The sequence below is a fragment of the Balaenoptera musculus genome, chromosome 15 (assembly GCF_009873245.2).
Source record: "Balaenoptera musculus isolate JJ_BM4_2016_0621 chromosome 15, mBalMus1.pri.v3, whole genome shotgun sequence".
NCBI lineage: Eukaryota > Metazoa > Chordata > Mammalia > Artiodactyla > Balaenopteridae > Balaenoptera > Balaenoptera musculus.
In genome coordinates, this window is record NC_045799.1 from 74,716,425 (window position 1) to 74,735,818 (window position 19,394).

The 19,394-nt window shown below is 42.8% G+C and overlaps 1 protein-coding gene across 3 annotated transcripts in view; it reads right to left on the minus strand.

The window, feature by feature from the left end:
* Nucleotides 1-19,394, minus strand: part of GALNT17 (polypeptide N-acetylgalactosaminyltransferase 17) — a 472,484-nt gene that overhangs the window by 299,862 nt on the left and 153,228 nt on the right. For all 3 annotated transcript variants that reach the window (XM_036825175.1, XM_036825178.1, XM_036825176.1), the window contains exon 2: nt 2,360-2,543. In XM_036825175.1, coding sequence (XP_036681070.1) covers nt 2,360-2,543 — 184 coding nt within the window. The remainder of the gene's footprint in view (nt 1-2,359; nt 2,544-19,394) is intronic.

A 19,394-nucleotide genomic window follows, 5' to 3' on the forward strand; every position in this document is an offset into this window, starting at 1 on the left:
ACCCAGAACCTCCAATTCCTGAGTCTCTGGGGTTCTGAGGTGTGACTAGGCTATAGTCTTCTTGTCCTTCCCACCACTTCCCATCATATGTAGAAGGTTGGGTCTCAGCCTCATCCAGTTTGCTATGTCAGTTACCATTCATCCATCCTCTTTCCATCTTCCAAAACTCTGTGGGTGTTTCTTCCCTGCTGTGGGAGCCTAACCTGTTTTTGTCCCTTATAGGCTGTCATCCCCTGTAGTCCTTTACTATCATCTTAGTAAAGTTTCCGGAGGGACGAAATCTAAGTGGTGCATTCCAGTGGTCCCCAAACTTTTTGGCACCAGGGACCGGTTTCCTGGAAGACAATTTTTCCATGGGCGTGGGGTTGGGGGGGAAGGAGATGGTTCAGGCAGTAATGCGAGTGATGGGAAGCGGCAGATGAAGCTTCACTCACTCGTCCACCGCTCACCTCCTGCTGTGCGGCCAGGTTCCTAACAGGCCACAGACCGGTACTGGTCCGCGGCCCGGGGGTTGGGGACCCCTGGTATGTTCAAGCCACCATGCTACACTATAGAGCACTAGAGAGCTGTGTATTCCTCCCTGGGCGTGCCATGTTTTTATCTGCATCCCCAGCTCTGCTCTTGCTATTGCCCTTCCTACTTGTCTTTACCTGTCTCCTCTCTTTAATTTTCTAACCCTTAATGGGCCTTCAAGATTAAGCTTATGCATCATCTCAAGCAGGAAGCCTTCCCAGATCCTCCCTGTACATACTGTGTATGTCTCTGGCCTGACATACCCACATAGACCACAATGTGCTGAATTGATCTGCTTGCACATCTGTCTCCCTCCTTAGACAAGAAGTATGTAGGCAAGGACTATCTTATCCAATGTTCTGCCTCTAGTGTGGGGAAAACCATCTGGTACATAGTATGTGCTCACTGATATTGTTCAACTGACCCACTTCCACTAAGCTCCATGTTGGAAGGATCTTCATTCTCACAGGACTACAAAAATTACAGCTCTGTTTATTTGCCAACATCCAAATAAGAAAGGCTAATCAGAGAGCACCAGGAAATGAAAACAGCCAGATGTTTTTGAGAGCAAAAGTCCAGGAACACAAAATAGCTTCCAACAGGGGTGATGTATGTTTTCCTAGTGATTCAAAATGAATATATGCTTATTAGGCAGACAGAGAGATTTAACAGGTTTCTCAGCTAATGCTGCAATTTTAAATCCATTTAAGATAATTTTCTTTATCTTGAATCTATTTTTCTCAGTAACCAGGATACTTAACTGATTTGTACAAAATCCATTTGAAAAAGAAATAATCTACTCTAAGCAAGGGCACATTGCAAATGAAAGAAAGAGAGACACCACAAATCTAACAGAAGATGAAACATCTCTTTGACAAGCCAAGGAGGACTACTGCCTAGAAAATAGGATGTTTTCCCCCAGCATCTTGATTTTCCCACCAATCTCTCTTCTCTCTTTCACAAGGAGAAAACAAATAATTCTTAAATCTGAGAGCACAGAACAAAGGCCTCTCATAAACCAACCAAGACGCAAACAAACTGTTTCAAAGGTAAGAATCTCAAACAAAAATTGTAAGTTGAAACAATCACAGGATGTACTCTTTCACCTACCAGCTGGGAAAAGCATTATTTAAATACTAGTACCCAGTTTGGGAAGGGTCTAGTAAAATTCCAATAGGAGCAGAAATTTCTATAAACTTTCTGGAGGAAAATATCACTATATGTATCTAGAGCCTCCAAAAGTATTCCTACAATGTGATCTAAGGATTACACCTTTAGAAGTGTGGATTAAGAAAGTAAATATCAAATCAATATACATAAAGATTTGAGTGGGGAGATATTCATCAAAGTGTTATTTAGAATAATGAAAAATTGGAAATAATCTAAATTTCTAACAATGAAAATAATGATAATCACTAATAACACCAGAAAATGCTCATGAAATAATAAATGAAAAAAAGGATAAATGAAACACATCATATGCTCATAATCTGTATAGAAAATAGACTCAAAGACAAAATACTAGTATTTTACCAGCATTACCACCTGTAGGTAATGAGATCATGTTGATTTTTAAATTTTTACTTAAAAATTTTTTGTATCACGGACCTTTCTCTATGCTTCTGTATTATTATCTCTATGCTTCTGTATTATTTTATAAAAATCAAAAATTCTTATTTAGCTCTATTTATTTTCATAATCAATAGTACTATTTATTGATTATGGAGGAGACAAGATAAAAGCCCCTCCACTAGTTACAAGTCACACAAGAAAATGTCACAAACATGGGTCTACGCCCAACCATCTGATAAAGCAAGCTCCTCTGAATGACTGAATCAGAACTTACTTGGTGGGACGATAATCCGGAATGGAACGATCCAGTGAAATTTTTTCACTGAGGTAGGAATTGTAGCCATACTTCTCATGGGGTCCCTTGGCTTTCTCTTCTTCAGCCGGGGAAAGGGTAGCAGGAAGGCCCCCTTTGCCCCGCCCACCATAACCTTCAATGAGTCCAAGGGATTTCGATAAACCTAGAAAAAGGAGGGGGAGAAAAAGAATTATTTGAAAACCACCATACCGGGATGTGCCACTCAGGCTCAGATATAGCTTCAGTGGAAATTTTAACATTACCTGTCACAGAAAAAATTATGTTCTCAATTTATTGATATCGGAATATGCCCTGAACACATTTCAATTGAGAGGAAGGTCAGAGCAACTGTGAGATGTGGGGTTAAGGCTGGTCACCCATGAAGAGCCTCCCTCTCCCTCCTTTTGGGAACTGGGGTGGATGGTGGGGGCGGTCTATAAAAGGGAGAGACTGCCAAAAGCAGGGGACATGTGGACCAAGAAAGACACACAAAATGGGACAGAACTGGGGCTGTCATCCCTGCCTGATTTCCTTTCTTCATGATCAATTACCACAAGGTTAGATATTCCAGGAGATGCCCAGTACAACACAGAAAAGGCAGTAATAGACTGCAGGTGTTTTTGCTTCATTTGAACAGAGAATAATATACAGATTGATTTTATCATGAGTTTAAAGTGTGTAGCCATCTGCCACCATTCTATACCTAATGGTTTTATTTAAATCTCATTTAAATGGCAAAAGGAAATACAAAATGTTTGAGAATAAATCACAGAGAAGAAAAACCCATAAGGGTGATAATAGTGCCAAGTAGAGTAGAAGGCCTCTGTAACAAGCCTCATTGAGCAATTGCACGTTCCCAGGATGGTGGCAGCTTTATACCTATTGTTCCATTAAACGATAAACAGCTTGATGGGTAATTTTTAAATGCTACAGTTATGGGAGGTTTTACTTCTCGGCTTGAAAACTTTTGCTGTTAAGGGCTCTCATTCTCTTTTGCTATTTCAAATGCTCAAGCTACCCTGTTCACCCTCAGGCGTGTGCACACACACACACCCCACTTCCTGCCACTGGCAGGAAGACCATGGACCAGAGATGTAAAAAGCATCCTCAGCTTTCACGGCGGGCACACCACAAAGCCTAGGAGGACCATAACCTCCCAGGAAGGCATCCTCAAGTAAGTCAAAGGCCAGTAAATCTGCTCCAGTCACAGGATGGTCCTCCACCCCATAATGGCAAGACCTGTATTCCCTTTCCTGCTTCTCTGAAAATAAAAATTTATTTTCTGTGATACAAAATCAAAAAGGAAAGGTTCAGCAAGCATCTCAGGATTGGTCTCAAGTGAACATCATTTTTCTACCTGAGAATCATTTCCACCGTCCATGGTGTTCTTCAGGAACCCTGACATCTTTTCTGCCCCCCACCAGCCCAACAGAGGAACCATCAACTGAGAACTGGATTACTCCAACACTTCCTGGTCACAGGAAGTGACCTGCTTCCTGGTCTTTAATCTCTCGTGCCACATCACCATGCACCAACCATTCCAATAACATCACCTTCACTGTGCTCCAAAATCTGTAAGGACTCATCCCAGGTCAAGTACAGACACCTGTGTTGGATTTTAAAATCACTCCCGATAGGACATTACTAGTGGGAATGCACAATGGTGCAGCTACTTTGGAAAATACTTTGGCAGTTCTTCAAAATGCTAAGCGTAGTTTTACCATGTGATCCAGCAGTTCCATTTTTTACCCTAGAGAAATGAAAAGATATGCCCACTTGAAAACTTGTACACAAATGTTCATAGAAGCATTATTCATATTAGCTGTGTCTATCAACTGATAAGTGAATAAAACAAAATGTGGTACACCCACACAATGTGATATTATTTGGCAATAAAAAACTATCTTTTTAAAAAAGTACAGATCTTCCTCAGCTTACAAAAGAGTTACATCCCAATAAACCCATCATAAGTTGAAAATATCATAAGTTGAAAATGCATTTAAAACATCTAACCTGGACTTCCCCGGTGGTGCAGTGGTTAAGAATCCGCCTGCCAACGCAGGGGACACGGGTTCCAGCCCTGGTCCGGGAAGATCCCACATGCCGCGGAGCAACTAAGCCTGTGCACCACAACTACTGAGCCTGCGCTCTGGAGCCCACACGCCACAACTACTGGGTCCGCGTGCCACAACTACTGAAGCCTGCGCGCCTAGAGCCCGTGCTCCGCAACAAGAGAAGCCACCGCAGTGAGAAGTCCGCGCACCGCGACGTAGAGTAGCCCCCGCTCACCGCAACTAGAGAAAGCCCGCGCGCAGCAACGAAGACCCAACACAGCCAAAAATAAATAAATTAATTAATTAATTAAAAAAAAAAAAAAAAAAAACACATCTAACCTACCAAACATCATAGCTTAGCCTAGCCTCCCTTAAACGTGCTCAGAACACTTACCTACAGTTGGGCAAACTCATTCTAACACAAAGCATGTTTTATAATAAAGAGTGTTGAATATCTCATGTAATTTATTGAATACTGTACTGAAAGTGTAAAACAGAATGGTTGCATGGGTACAAAATGGTTGTAAATGTGTTGGTTGTTTACCTTCAAGTTACATGACTGACTGGGTGCTGTGGTTCGCTGCCACTGCCCAGAATCATAAGACAGTACCGTCCTGCATATTGCTGCCCCAGGAAAAGATCAAAATTCAAAGTATGGTTTCTATTGAATGCTAATCACTTTTGTACCATCATAAAGTCAAAAAAATCATAAATCGAACCACTGTAAGTCAGAGACTGTCTGCAGTGATATATACAACATGAGTGAACCTTGAAAACATGCCGAGTAAATAATGCTGGACAGGAAAGACCACATACTGTATGGTTCTGTTTACCTGAAATGCACAGAATAGGCACATCTATAGAGATAGAAAGTAGATCTGTATCTGCTTAGGGTGGTGGGTATTTGGGGAGGGAATGGGGAGTGACTGCTAATGTGTATCGAGTGTCTTTTTGGGTGACGGAAATGTTCTAGAAATAGAGTGTGGTGATGTTTGCACAACTTTGTGAATATACTAAAAACCACTAAATTGTACACTTTCAGTGGATGAATGATATCATGTGAAAAAAATCTCAATAAAGCTATTTTTAAAAACCCACTTATGATAGACAATTCTATTTCCAGCAAGATGGAAGTCTAAAACAACAGGAAAACTTTCCAATAAACTACCTAGAAATTCTGAATGAAAACTTTTTTAATATTGCAAAAGCATAGCTGAGCTTGCAAGAAGTTAAAGGAAACGCCCAGAGGTAAGTTATAATCAGAGTTGAGACTCTATCTGCTGGAATGGGGTGAAGGATGCATTGCTCATTAACTAAAGGCTGGCATTTTGGAGCTCAAATGTGCACAGGATACGAGACCTTTTGTATGCCTTAAATGTTTCATAATTTCTAATTAGGAAGGTACTGAGCTGATCAGTGGCCCCCTGTCTACTCTGAACCTATGAGTATGACTTTATTTGGAAATCGGGGTTTTGCATATGTAATCAAATTAATATAACTGGTGTACTCATATGAGAAAAATTTAGAGATAGAAACACAAGATACACAGAGGGAAGAAGGTCATCTGACAACAGATACTGAAGGATACAGCTGCAAGCCAAGCAATGCCCAGGATTGCTAACAACTCCCAGAAGCTAGGAAGAGGAAAGGGAGGATTACTTCCTAGACCCTTCAGAGAAAGCATGGCTTGGCCAACATCTTGATTTCAGAATTCTAGCCTCCAACTGTGAGAGAAAAAATTTCTGTTGTTTTAAGCCATCAAGATTATGGTAATTGGTTACAGTAACTACACAAAATGAATACAATCAATATCAAAAAAACAGAGTGGAATTGGATAAAGAAAATATAGACCATGACAATACTAACCAAAAGAAAGCTGGAATCGCTCTATAAACATCAGATAAAAACAGACTTCAGGGCAAACAGCCTTATGGGGATGAAAAAGGTCGTTACATAATGATAAAAGTAACAATCCACTGGAAGCTCTTAGGAATTACAAACTACCAAGCACCTAACAACATAGGTTCAAATTACATAAAGCAAAAATGGACCACATTACAAGAAGAAATTAACAAATCCACAATCATAGTGGGAAATATTAACACATCTCTCAGTACTGAACACATAAGGACAAAAATTTAGCAAAGATACGGTAGAACTGAACAACAAAATTAAGATGTTTGATCTAATGGACGTTGCACCTGACTTTCTAATAATCGTATATTCTCTACAACAGTATATGGAACTTTTAAACAATCGACAGGCCACAAACAAGTCTCAACCTAGCTTACAGATCATCTTTGAACATAAAGCAATAAAAAACAGAAGCCAACAATAAAAATACCACAAAGGATTCACACATTTGGGCAGTTTTAAAAGACTTCTAAAACAAATGTGGGTCAAATAATTAATCATATTGCCATTAGAAGTTACATGAAACTAACAGAACATGAAACAGTACATCTCAAAACTTGTAGGATCATGCTAATGCAATACTTGGAAGTAACTATATAAATGCATATATTAAGGGGGGGAAAGGAAGAACTGATAATTAATAAGGTAAGCATCTAACCCAAGGAATTAGAAAAAAGAGAGAGGAAGCCCAAAGAAAGCAATAATAAACAAAAGAACAAAAACTAATGACACAAAAGAAAGACATCAAGGAAGAAAGGAGTAACAGGGAGGGATGGAGAGAGAGAGGAAGGAATGAAGGGAGGGAGGGAGGGAGGAAAGAGAAACTAAAGAGAAACTAAAGAGAAACAGGGAGGGAGGAGAGAGAGAGAGAAACTAAAAGAAAATAAGATGGGTGGGAGGAAATAACCTCAGCAAGACTGGGGATAAAAAGAGAGAGAGAGAGAGAGAGAGAAGGTACATGGTCCCTTCAGGGAGGACTTATCTATTCATCACAGTAAACACAGTGCCTAGGTCCCCCACTATTTTGGAGGGTTCAGGAAGATGTTTAAATTTCTTTTAAATCAGAAAGACACAGTTATCAAATAAAATTTTTAATACTCTTTTTTAAATTGTTGTTTTATTGTTTTTCTGTGAAGGCCAAAGTGCTTAGGGCCCACAAAATTCATTATGCAGCCTTGGTTCCCTTGAGGTTACATTTTATCTGTAAGTGACAAGGTACCTAAAGCATGGAGAAGGAAAGTAACATGATCTGAGGCACAATTTACAATTTTTGCCTAGAAGGTAGATAGCACAAGGACAGACCCCAGGCACTAAGAGTAAGGCCAACTACCATTTACTGAGCATCTGTTGTGTGCTGGGAAGCACCCGGCTAAGTGCTTTACATATATTCTATCACTGTTTCATCTAATCTTTTGAAAACCTCATGAGGAAGGTATGACAATGATCTCTATTTGACAAATGAGGACACTGAATCTGAGAACGTGGTAACTTTGTTAAGGTTCTGCAGCTGTTAAAGGAAGATGAGACCTGAGTTCTGGATATAGTTAGAGATACAAGGGAGGATAAAACCTGGTCTCTGTGACAGATAAGGGGACTAGTTCTGGAGCTGTTGCAGCAGCCCAGACCAGGATAGAAGGGGCATCATGTTAAGGTATGAGTGGTGGTGATCAAAAAGAGAGGAGAGATTTGAGAAACATTTAAGAGATATCATCACAAGGCAGGAGACAGACATGGGTTAGGGTGAGAGAGAAGGAAGAAGTGAGTGAGCTTGGGGTTTCCAGCGAGAGGACTGAGTGGCAATATCACTCACAAAACAGGGCACACAGAAGAAAGTTTGAGAAGATGCATTCTAGTCTCTACATGTGGTATATGGAGCACTCATGGGACGTTCAGATAGGATCATATATTCAGTGGGGAGCTGAAACACTTGGGCATGGAAGTTCAGAAGGTAGAGGAGGCCCAAAACATGAACCCTGGCAGCTATCAGTTTGGAGGGGGCCACAGCCATTGTAAGGAGTGGGAGGGCCAAGATGTTGAGTGGCAAGAACAAAGACAGACAATGCTCAGGAAGTGTTCTCTGACCACACGCCCTCTTATGCTTCCACCATACCTACCGTAGGAGTTGCATACTTTAGGACTTACTACCTCTGTACTCTGCATGTATGTTCTCTCATTGAAGCTTCATTTGAAGCTCAAGACTTCAAGGAAGGAAGACTTAAAAGGATGGAGAAACATCTCAATACCAACCAAGTGCTTAAACTTTCTGCTGTCTTCATAAATCCACTTGACCACTCTCTCTCCACCCACTGTTGACTGTTGTTTAGGCTTTAAAAATTTTAAATGCTTTTGTATCCATTTTTCTCTTAGGCAGGCAGGGTAGATATTACCATGATCACTTTAGAGATGAAAAAATGGAGGCTTAGAAGGATTAATTATTTGACCATCCAAAAGTAATGGAGACAGAATAAGACATTCCACCCAGCTCCCAACATATACACAAATACTCTGCCCAGGAAATTTTGTAGGAAGGAAGAATCCAGTGTTCAAAATACAATGAAGAATTGGTAAATAAATGGTAATAGACTCATTAAAAAGGAATACTATACAGCAATGAGAATGAATGACTTGCAGATAAACAGATAAATCTCATAGACTTCATGTAAAGAGCGAGCATCAAAACTGCATAGAATTGAGGGGCGCCTTCAAGATGGCAGACGAGTAAGATGTGGAGATCACCTTCCTCCCCACAAATACATCAAAACTACATCTACATGTGGAACAACTCCTACAGAACACCTACTGAATGCTGGAAGAAGACCTCAGACTTCCCAAAAGGCAAACAACTCCCCACGTACCTGGGTAGGGCAAAAGAAAAAAGGAAAAACAGAGAAAAAAGAATAGGGACAGGACCTGCACCTCTGGGACGGAGCTGTGAAGGAGGAAAAGTTTCCACACACTAGGAAGCCCCTTCACTGGCAGAGACGGGGGTGGCGGGGGGGAAGCTTCGGAGCCACGGAGGAGAGCGCAGCCACAGGGGTGCAGAGGGCAAAGCGGAGAGATTCCCGCACAGAGGATCAGTGCCGACCAGCACTCACCAGCCCGAGAGGCTTGTCTGCTCACCCGCCGGGACGGGCGGGGGCTGGGAGCTGAGGCTCGGGCTTCGATCAGATCCCAGGGAGAGGACTGGGGTTGGCGGCGTTAACACAGCCTGAAGGGGCTAGTGCGCCACAGCTAGCCGGGAGGGAGTCCGGGAAAAGGTCTGGAACTGCCGAAGAGGCAAGAGACCATTGTTTCGGGGTGCGCGAGGAGAGGAGATTCAGAGCACCGCCTAAACGAGCTCCAGAGACAGGGGCGAGCCGCGGCGATCAGCGCGGACCCCAGAGACGGGCATGAGACGCTAAGGCTGCTGCTGCCACCACCGAGAAGCCTGTGTGCGAGCACAGGTCACTCTCCGCGCCGCCCCTCCCGGGAGCCGGTGCAGCTCGCCACTGCCAGGGTCCCGTGATCCAGGGACAACTTCCCCGGGAGAACGCACAGCGCACCTCAGGCTGGTGCAACGTCACACTGGCCTCTGCCGCCGCAGGCTCGCCCCGCATCCGTGCCCCTCCCTCCCCCCCCACCCCCGGCCTGAGTGAGCCAGAGCCCCCTAATCAGCCACTCCTTTAACCCCGTCCTGTGTGAGCTAAGAACAGACGCCCTCAGGTGACCTACACGCAGAGGCGGGTCCAAATCCAAAGCTGAACCCCGGGAGCTGTGCGAACAAAGAAGAGAAATGGAAATCTCTCCCAGCAGCTTCAGGAGCAGCGGATTAAATCTCCACAATCAACCTGATGTGCCTGCATCTGTGGAAGACCTGAAGAGACAACGAATCATCACACATTGAGGCGGTGGACTTTGGGAGCAACTGTAGATTTGGGGTTTGCTGTATGCGACTGACTGGTTTCTGGTTTTATGTTTATTTTAGTTTAGTATTTAGAGCTTATTACCCCTAGTAGATTTGTTTATTGATTTGGTTGCTCTCTTCCTTTTATATATATATATACATTTTTTTTTCCTTTTTCTCTTTTTGTGAGTGTGTATGTGTATGCTTCTTAGTGTGATTTTGTCTGTATAGCTTTGCTTTTGCCATTTGTCCTAGGGTTCTATCTGGGTTTTTGTTGTTGTTTTTTTTTTAGTATAGTTTTTAGTGCTTGTTATCATTTGTGGATTTGTTTTTGGTTTGGTTGCTCTTTCTTTCTCTCTTTCTTTCTTTTTATTACTTTTTAATTTTTTTATTTTTAGTAACTTTTTTCTATTTTAATAACTTTATTATTTTTTTTTCTTTTGTTCGTTCTTTTTTTTTCCTCCATTTTCTTCTGAGCCATGTGGCTGACAGGGCTTTGGTGCTCTGGCCGGGTGTCAGGCCTGAGCCTCTGAGGTGGGAGAGCTGAGTTCAGGACATTGGTCCACCAGAGACCTCCTGGCCTCACGTAACATCAAACGGTGAAAGCTCTCCCAGAGATTTCCAACTCAATGCTAAGACCCAGCTCCACTCAATGACCAGCAAGCTACAGTGCTGGACACCCTATCCCAAACAACTAGCAAGACAGGAACACAACCTCGCCCATTAGCAGAGAGGCTGCCTAAAATCATAAGGTCACAGACACCCCAAAACACACCACCAGACGTGGTCCTGCCCACCAGAAAGACAAGATCCAGCCTCATCCACCAGAACACAGGCACTAGTCCCCTTCACCAGGAAGCCTACACAACCCACTGAACCAACCTTAGCCACTGGGGGCAGACACCAAAAACAACGGGAACAACTGGAGGCAGCTTGCGAAAAGGAGACCTCAAACACAGTAAGTTAAGCAAAATGAGAAGACAGAGAAACACACAGCAGATGAAGGAGCAAGGTAAAAACCCACCAGACCAAAGAAATGAAGAGGAAATAGGCAGTCTACCTGAAAAAGAATTCAGAATAATGATAGTAAAGATGATCCAAAATCTTGGAAATAGAATGGAGACAATACAAGAAACGTTTAACAAAGACCTAGAAGAACTAAAGAGCAAACAAACGATGAACAACACAATAAATGAAATTAAAAATTCTCTAGAAGGAATCAGTAGCAGAATAATTGAGGCAGAAGAACGGATAAGTGACCTGGAAGATAAAATAGTGGAAATAACTACTGTAGAGCAGAATAAAGAAAAAAGAATGAAAAGAATTGAGGACAGTCTCAGAGACCTCTGGGACAACATTAAACGCACCAACATTCGAATTATAAGGGTCCCAGCTGTAGAAGAGAAAGAAAAAGGGACTGAGAAAATATTTGAAGAGATTACAGTTGAAGACTTCCCTAATATGGGAAAGGAAATAGTCAATCAACCTAGGGGCAGGACAGGAATAAAGATGCAGATATAGAAAATGGATTTGAGGACACGGGGAGGGGGAAGGGTAAGCTGGGATGAAGTGAGAGAGTGGCATGGATTTATATATACTATCAAATGTAAAATAGATAGCTAGTGGGAAGCAGCCGCATAGCACAGGGAGATCAGCTCAGTGCTTTGTGACCACCTAGAGGGGTGGGACAGGGAGGGTGGGAGGGAGACGCAAGAGGGAGGGGATATGGAGATATATGTATATGCATAGTTGATTCACTTTGTTACACAGTAGAAACTAACACATCATTGTAAAGCAATTATACTCCAATAAAGATGTTTTAAAAATGCATAGAATTCCATTTATACAAAGTTTCAAAAAGTAATCAAAATATAGTTTAGAAATAAAAATCTATGTACTGAAACTATAAACAGCAGTAAAAAAGAGCGTGGATTATGACGGGAGAAGGACACCCAAAGGACCTCAAGATCCTGGTAACGCTCCATTGTAAAGCTGGGAGGGAGACACGGCTAGTATTCATTATATAATTATTACCTGACACATATGTGATATATATGATGTGTGAAATATTACATAATTTTAGAAGATGATAAAGAGACTACTGACAGTGGGTTTTTCTCCTCGTTTTGTCTGCTTTTGGTCATTCACCCTGGGTTTCCCTTTTCCCTCCCCAATATTTGCAGCCTCTTCTCGAAAGCCAGAAACTCACCCTTCTGCGGTTTTCTTGCCAGCATGGAGCCCAAGGGTCAAGAAGAGAGACTGCCCAAATGGAGCAGGATTGACCTTCAACTTAACTCAGCAGCTTCGGTGGAAAACATCTGATTCTTCCTCTTATTTCATCTGTGCACACCTTGTTCTCCCCTTGACGATACAGCATTTCTTTTGTCCAGTCTAAATAGATAGCTTCCAATCCCAGGTCATTAAATGCCACCTCGGAGCTAAAATGCATCTCAGCTGTGTTTGCCCAGCATGCTCTCATGGGCAGCCTTTCCAATGCAGGCAGAGGAGCCACGGAGGGAATTTATTACCAAATGGCATAGGAATTAAGTCTAGGAATGCAGGCTAATCCTACCAAGGACACATGGGGAATGCCACCTCCCAAGTGAGATTTTTTTTCCCTTTCTGTGGCATTATTTCTTCCATCATGAAAGGCACCCACTTAGCAGCCTCAAAAAAGATCATTCCTCAGAGTGCAATGTGACAACTATGAATTATATATTTTGTGGTCCATGTGTTCCCATTTTCCTCCCAATTGAATCTGCCAGAAAGGTTCAACAAAGCAGCAAAAATTTTCACTTGCATTTTAATGTGCTTACTTAGCAGGTCCCAGAAACTGTTGGCAACAATAAATAAAAGTTCAAGTTCACCAACAAGACTCAAGTTGGTCCTTACTTAGCTGGGAAAAGATGCCATTGGGACAAGTTGGGATGACTCCATGCACCCAGGGAACCTTCTTTTCTGAAAGTGCCCTTTGCTTTTTGGCCAGAAGCAACTGTAGCCGCTGCAGACTGATATGAACATGTAGGCATGGAAGTTGCAATTGGCAAAGAGAAGAAGGAGGGAAAGAGGGAAGAGAATGGGGTGGCTGCTTGGCCCCAGGCCTGAGAGGACTCAGCATTGCTTTCTTCTCCCTCAAGAGGCGCTGCCTCTTGAGTTACTGTAGCTGAAGACTGCAGAGCCAAGGCATGCTATTGGCAAGAAGTTGAAGGTAAGGAAGAAGGAAGAACAAATTGAGGTCAGCCATCCCATAGCACCTTTACTGAATATTCTTCATGTCTCTCTCCACCCTTTTTCTCTGCTTCATGCCCCAGGAGACAGACCTATCTAGACAGCATCAAGGGTTCCCCTGCCTTCTGGCTTTGGGTTGGGCTCAACCAACAGGAGCTGCCTTGAGGAGACTGATAGACAAGAAGAGAGAGAGGTTGGGGTATTTATCCCCCAGCTCCCTCCCGACCAGGTGCGGTTTGGTAGAGGCTGCATTCTACTATGGCACAGTTGTGTTCAGGCAGGTATCTCCTAGGGTTAGCCTAGGCTTAGAGCTAATCCCGTGTTCTGTTAACCTCTCCCTCTTCCTGCCCCTTTAGGTGTTGGCATGGCAACTGCTTCCTCCTCTGTTCCTAGCCTTGGAGTAATTCACCATGCCTGGTCATTCCTTGCTGATTTCCCTTAACTCTGCCCAAACCTTTGTAGATGTTTTGCTAAAATCCCTTTAATCACCCCTTCTGAGTGTGCCATTTGTTTCCTGCTGGGATCCTGACAGATACAGCATCTTACCTGTCCCGTAGGAAGGCTTCTCCCAGGGTTCCACGTCTAGGTACTTAATGGCAGGGATGTGGTCACCCCAGTGCCTGACCCATAGAAAGGTCTTAAAAACGGTTGAGTATATATGGATGAGTAGGGATGAGATCTGAAGATTGAACTTGGAGCCATCTATTATAAAGTGATGTTGAGAAAGAAAATTAAATACCCATGAGAAAAACATCTACTAGGAGAAGAGAAGAGGGATTACCACTACATATTATAGTACATGTATATTCATAAAGAAAAAGAGAGTCCACACTGATGAATGCCACAGGGAAATCAAGCCTGAAAAGGGCCATTTGCTTTGGCAGTGAAAAGGGCCCTGGTGACCTTGGAGATGGCCATGCCAGTGACATTAGGTGCTTCCAGGGCAGTGTTTTGTATTCTGGCTATAACCAACCACAGTATCAAATGTAAAAAAAATTCTATTTGTAAAAGCAACAACTATGACAGTACACTTAGACATAACTTTAACCAATAGGAGGAAAATTATAAAATTTTACTAAATGGATAAAATGAGACATATATAAACTGGCAGAGGGAGACATGTTTCTTAATTAGAAGATGGAATGTTACGAAGATACAATTATTTCTTTTTAATGTACAGGCTTAATGTAATTCCAAATGGAATTTTTTTTCTGAAACATAACAAAAGGTTCTAAAATTAACCTAGAAGAACACAGAGGTGATAAAACTTAGATATTTTTCTAAAAGAAGAAAACTGAGGGGGGGGCCCTATCTGATATTAAGAAATAAAGCAATACTAATTAAAGTGCTATGGTTAGGGAGGGTGGGAGGGAGGGAGACGCAAGAGGGAAGAGATATGGGGACATATGTATATATATAACTGATTCACTTTGTTATAAAGCAGAAACTAACACATCATTGTAAAGCAATTATACTCCAATAAAGATGCTGAAAAAGGGCTTCCCTGGTGGTGCAGTGGTTGAGAGTCTGCCTGCCAATGCAGGGGACACGGGTTCGAGCCCTGATCTGGGAAGATCCCACATGCCGCGGAGCAACTGGGCCCGTGAGCCACAATTACTGAGCCTGCGCGTCTGGAGCCTGTGCTCCGCAACAAGAGAGGCCGCGATAGTGAGAGGCCCGCGCACCGCGATGAAGAGTGGCCCCCACTTGCCACAATTAGAGAAAGCCCTCACACAGAAACGAAGACCCACCCAACACAGCCATAAATAAATAAATAAATACTTTAAAAAAAAAAAGTGCTATGGTGACTGGGAGGAAATTTTACATAGATGCAGAGAGGTTAGAGCATAGATGCTCTAAACTATACATTCTTTTCTCAGATAGCCACCCAATTTTCCAAATATTAATTAATAAAAATAACCTCCACCTCTGAAATTTTAGAAATTCCCTTCTAGTACAGTTGAGTCAACACCGAATTTCTGCAGGACACCTCATGTGGATGAGGGAGCAGCTTCATCTATCTTACACTGAGCCCAGGAGTCCCGAGGTGTCCTGGTTTGATAATCGCTCAGCAAGAATAAATCACTCTGCCCACTTCTGTCTTCGGTTTGGCCCAAGCTACAAAGGCTCCATAGTGGCAGCAAAAATAAAGAGCCAAGGTTGTAAATCAGCTCCCAGCTACCTTCCCACCTCCCTGCATGCAACTAAGGACATAATTTTCTCCAGGGTTACAGTTTAAACTGATGAGTTTACAGATAACCAGCATTATTCTTTCAGAAACCGGGACGCAACTCACAACAGATGCACAAACTCCAGCATAGAGACAGAAACAAAATGCAGTCTGGTGCCTTGTCAACTCATAAAGCTCCTCATCATCTTGGCAGCCACAGCCTAGTGTGGGGGAAACCACACCCACCAACACAGACACACACAACACACACACACAGCCAAAGAGCCCAGCATGTCGCGTGGCCTTCTTCCATTGGGAAAGCGTGTGTTGGGGGGTCTCTACAGAGGCCCCAACACCTCCTGAAAGTCACAGAGTCCCAGGGAGATCCCACACGATGTTAAAGCATTTGGCAGCTGATAAAACTTACAGACACTCAGGAAGTCACAGCCATAAGCTTAATAGTGAGCAGTAATTCCAGGCTTATTCCCGGAATTCCATGTACACCTGGGAGAGTGAGGGGGCCTTCCCAAGGAAGCCAGCATGATCACAGAGACAGAGAGGAATGTGTGAAGAAGAGCCAGGAAAGGATTTAACCTATCAGCTAGGAAAACACACTGAAAAGCTGTAATTATTAAGATAGTGAGTACATACATACAATGGAATATTACTCAGCCATTTAAAAAAGAACGAAATAATGCCATTTGCAGCGACATGGATGGACCTAGAGATTGTCATACTGAGTGAAGTAAGTTAGACAGAGACAAATATCATATGATATCGCATGATATGTGGAATCTAAAAAACTGGTACAAATGAACTTATTTACAAAACAGAAATAGAATCCCAGATGTAGAAAACAAACTTATGGTTACCAAGGGGGAAAGTGGGGCAGGGATAAATTAGGAGATTGGGACTGACATATACCCACTACTATATATAAAAGAGATAACTAATAAGAACCTGCTGTATAGCACCGGGAACTCTATTCAATACTCTGTAATGACCTATGTGGGAATAGAATCTAAAAACACAGTAGATATATGTACATGTATAACTGATTCACTTTGCTGTACACTTGAAACTAACACAACATTGTAAATCTACTATACTCCAAAAAAAATTACTTTAAAACAAGATAGTGAGATAATGAAACAAGAAATGACAGGTGGATCAATGGAACAGAAAAGCTTGTCCGGAAACACTGCCAAAAGAGAGAGTGGAAGCACCATTTTTGGATACAAATGTTAGTTTTACTGACAAATGTTCATTAGATACAAAGCATTATACTAAGCACTTTATTACATATATATATAATATTAATGTTAAACATACGTGCTAACTATATAAATTGTGCTATATATAATATATATTCACTTTATCTATCTAACTATAATATTTCAAATTCATTACTCAAATGACCCCTGGTGCTAGTTCTCACACCTTTGGACTCTGTTCCTCCCCTCCATCCCTTCTGCCGCCACCCAGATTCAAATACAAGTCATCTCTTCCTTGAGTTATTGTGGTCAACTCCTAACACTGCGTCTTGCAAAGTGAGCTTTCTAACATGCACATCTGACCCCTAAGCTTAAAATTCATTAGTGCATTCCTGCTGCCTAAAAAAATCCAAAAATTGTCATGTAATAGACAAAGCCACTCACTCAGGCTGACTCCCTGCCCAGTCTCATCCTCCACCTCCCTCTGTTGCATCCTTTTAGCTACCCCACCCTCTTCTGATGTTTCTAAGCAGCCACTGCCTCTCAGCGCCTCTGCCAGTCATCTTTGCTACTCAACACAACACTGCAAATCCTGAGCACTACCCAACCCACCCAACCCAGAAAGTCAGATGCTGCTCCTTGGTAGAAATCTCAACCACAGCCTTGCTTCTATCCTATTATGGGTGTCCTTGACTGTTCACTCACAAGGACACAGGCTTCTTGCAAACAGGATGACATCTCTGTGTCTTACAGATAGCCTTGCTCATAGTAAGCACCTCATACATGTTGTACACATGAAGGAATGGATGAATGAGCAACACGAGTGAATAAATGAATGAGTAAGTGCACGGTAAGATGGGCTGACCAAATATACTACCACGTGCTAGTGTTGATACAGAAATTTCCTGGAGACATGTCAGAAATGGGTAAACACTGCTTCATGAACTCATGTCAAATCACTATTGATTCCCCAGTTCATATATTAGTATGATGATCTTGACTTTTGTTGACATCTGCATTATTATGCTGATGTTGACATTTTCTGCCCTGTATCCTCAGTGCTTCCCAGACATGATGTCCACAGGTTACATTAGTCTTAATATCTTCAATGAAGGCATAAGAGTTCAAGTACATCAGTTGCTTCCTGGTGGAAGAGAACTGAGTAAATCATTCTCTAAGTCTAAGGCAAATAGTACACTTGCGCTCCGATTCACAATCTTGAGTTGGAAGGAAAGAGAGATCAACTCCCCCAGCACCCTGTCCCCATCAAGTGCAGCAATTCCAGAGACATGGCCACCCAGCTTGTACTGTGTTCCTCCAGGAATAATGAACTCACCACCTTGCAGGGCAGGGTATTCCTGGTTTACAGCTCAACTAGATAAAATTTCAAAAATGTTTAACTTGGAGTTCCAGTTCAAGATGGCAACATAGGAAGATCCTGAGCTCACCTCCTCCCATGGACACACTGAGTCTACAGCTACATATGGAACAATTTCCTCTTTAAAAAACCTGAAAGCTGGCTGAATAACAACTACACATCGGGCAAACAAGGAGGAAACCACACTGAAGCAGGTAGGAGAGGCTGGCACACCATAAACCCCATCCCTGGCACAGTGACCCACAATCAGGAGGGAGCTCAAAACCCAGAGCTTCTCCCTGAGGAACAAAGGGTTCGAACCCCACATCAGGCATCCCAACCTTTAAGACACATACTTGAAAGAGGAGCCCTCAAACATCTAACTTTGAAAACCAACAGGGCTCGCGTCCTGAAACCCACAAAACTGAAGCAATCCGAGAATCCGCTCGCAAAGGCTCATGAGCTCAGACTCGCCCATCCCAGGGACCAGCGAAGAGGCAGCTGATGGATCGCACCTAGACCTGAAGTGAAGGAGGCTCAACCGTTTATGCGAAAGCGTTGGTTTGAGGGGTAGGCGTCTAGTTTAATACACATCTAGGAGGTTGTTAGAACACTCTCCAGGGACTGAGACTGGAGGCTCCATCTTTGTACCCTCCCTCTGCTCTAGAGCACCAGTATTTACCAGAAGAGTGCTTTTACCTACATCTGGTGCCCCGATTTTTGTGGCTGCCATCTAGGGGATGTCACTTGATCGGCTGGCTCTGGAGGTCAGTGGGGCTTATGCTTATGGGTCCTCCAGAGCTGTAAACAATGAAGAAAGAGCTCTTAAACAGCTACCACCCCATGGGTGCAGTAATAGGCAACAGACCCAAGCAATCAGTCTCTCCACGAAGGAGGCCTATTAGCTAATTATCATGACTGTGGCCTAGGGGAAGGGTTCTAATTAAACATGCGTCTAAGGGCTGGTTGTAATCCCTTCTAGAGACTTCAGAGGGCAGCTATCTTCATACTCATCCTCTGCTGTGCTCTAGAGTGCCAGTGTTTCCTGAAGGGGAGTTTTACAAGCCTCTGGTTCCCTGGTTTCTATATCTGGTGCCCTAGTTTTTGCAGTTGCCACCCAGGGGGTATCCCATGAGTGCCTGCCTTTGGTGGCAGGGGGCAAGGGGTATTGCATTACTGAGTCCCACAGACTAT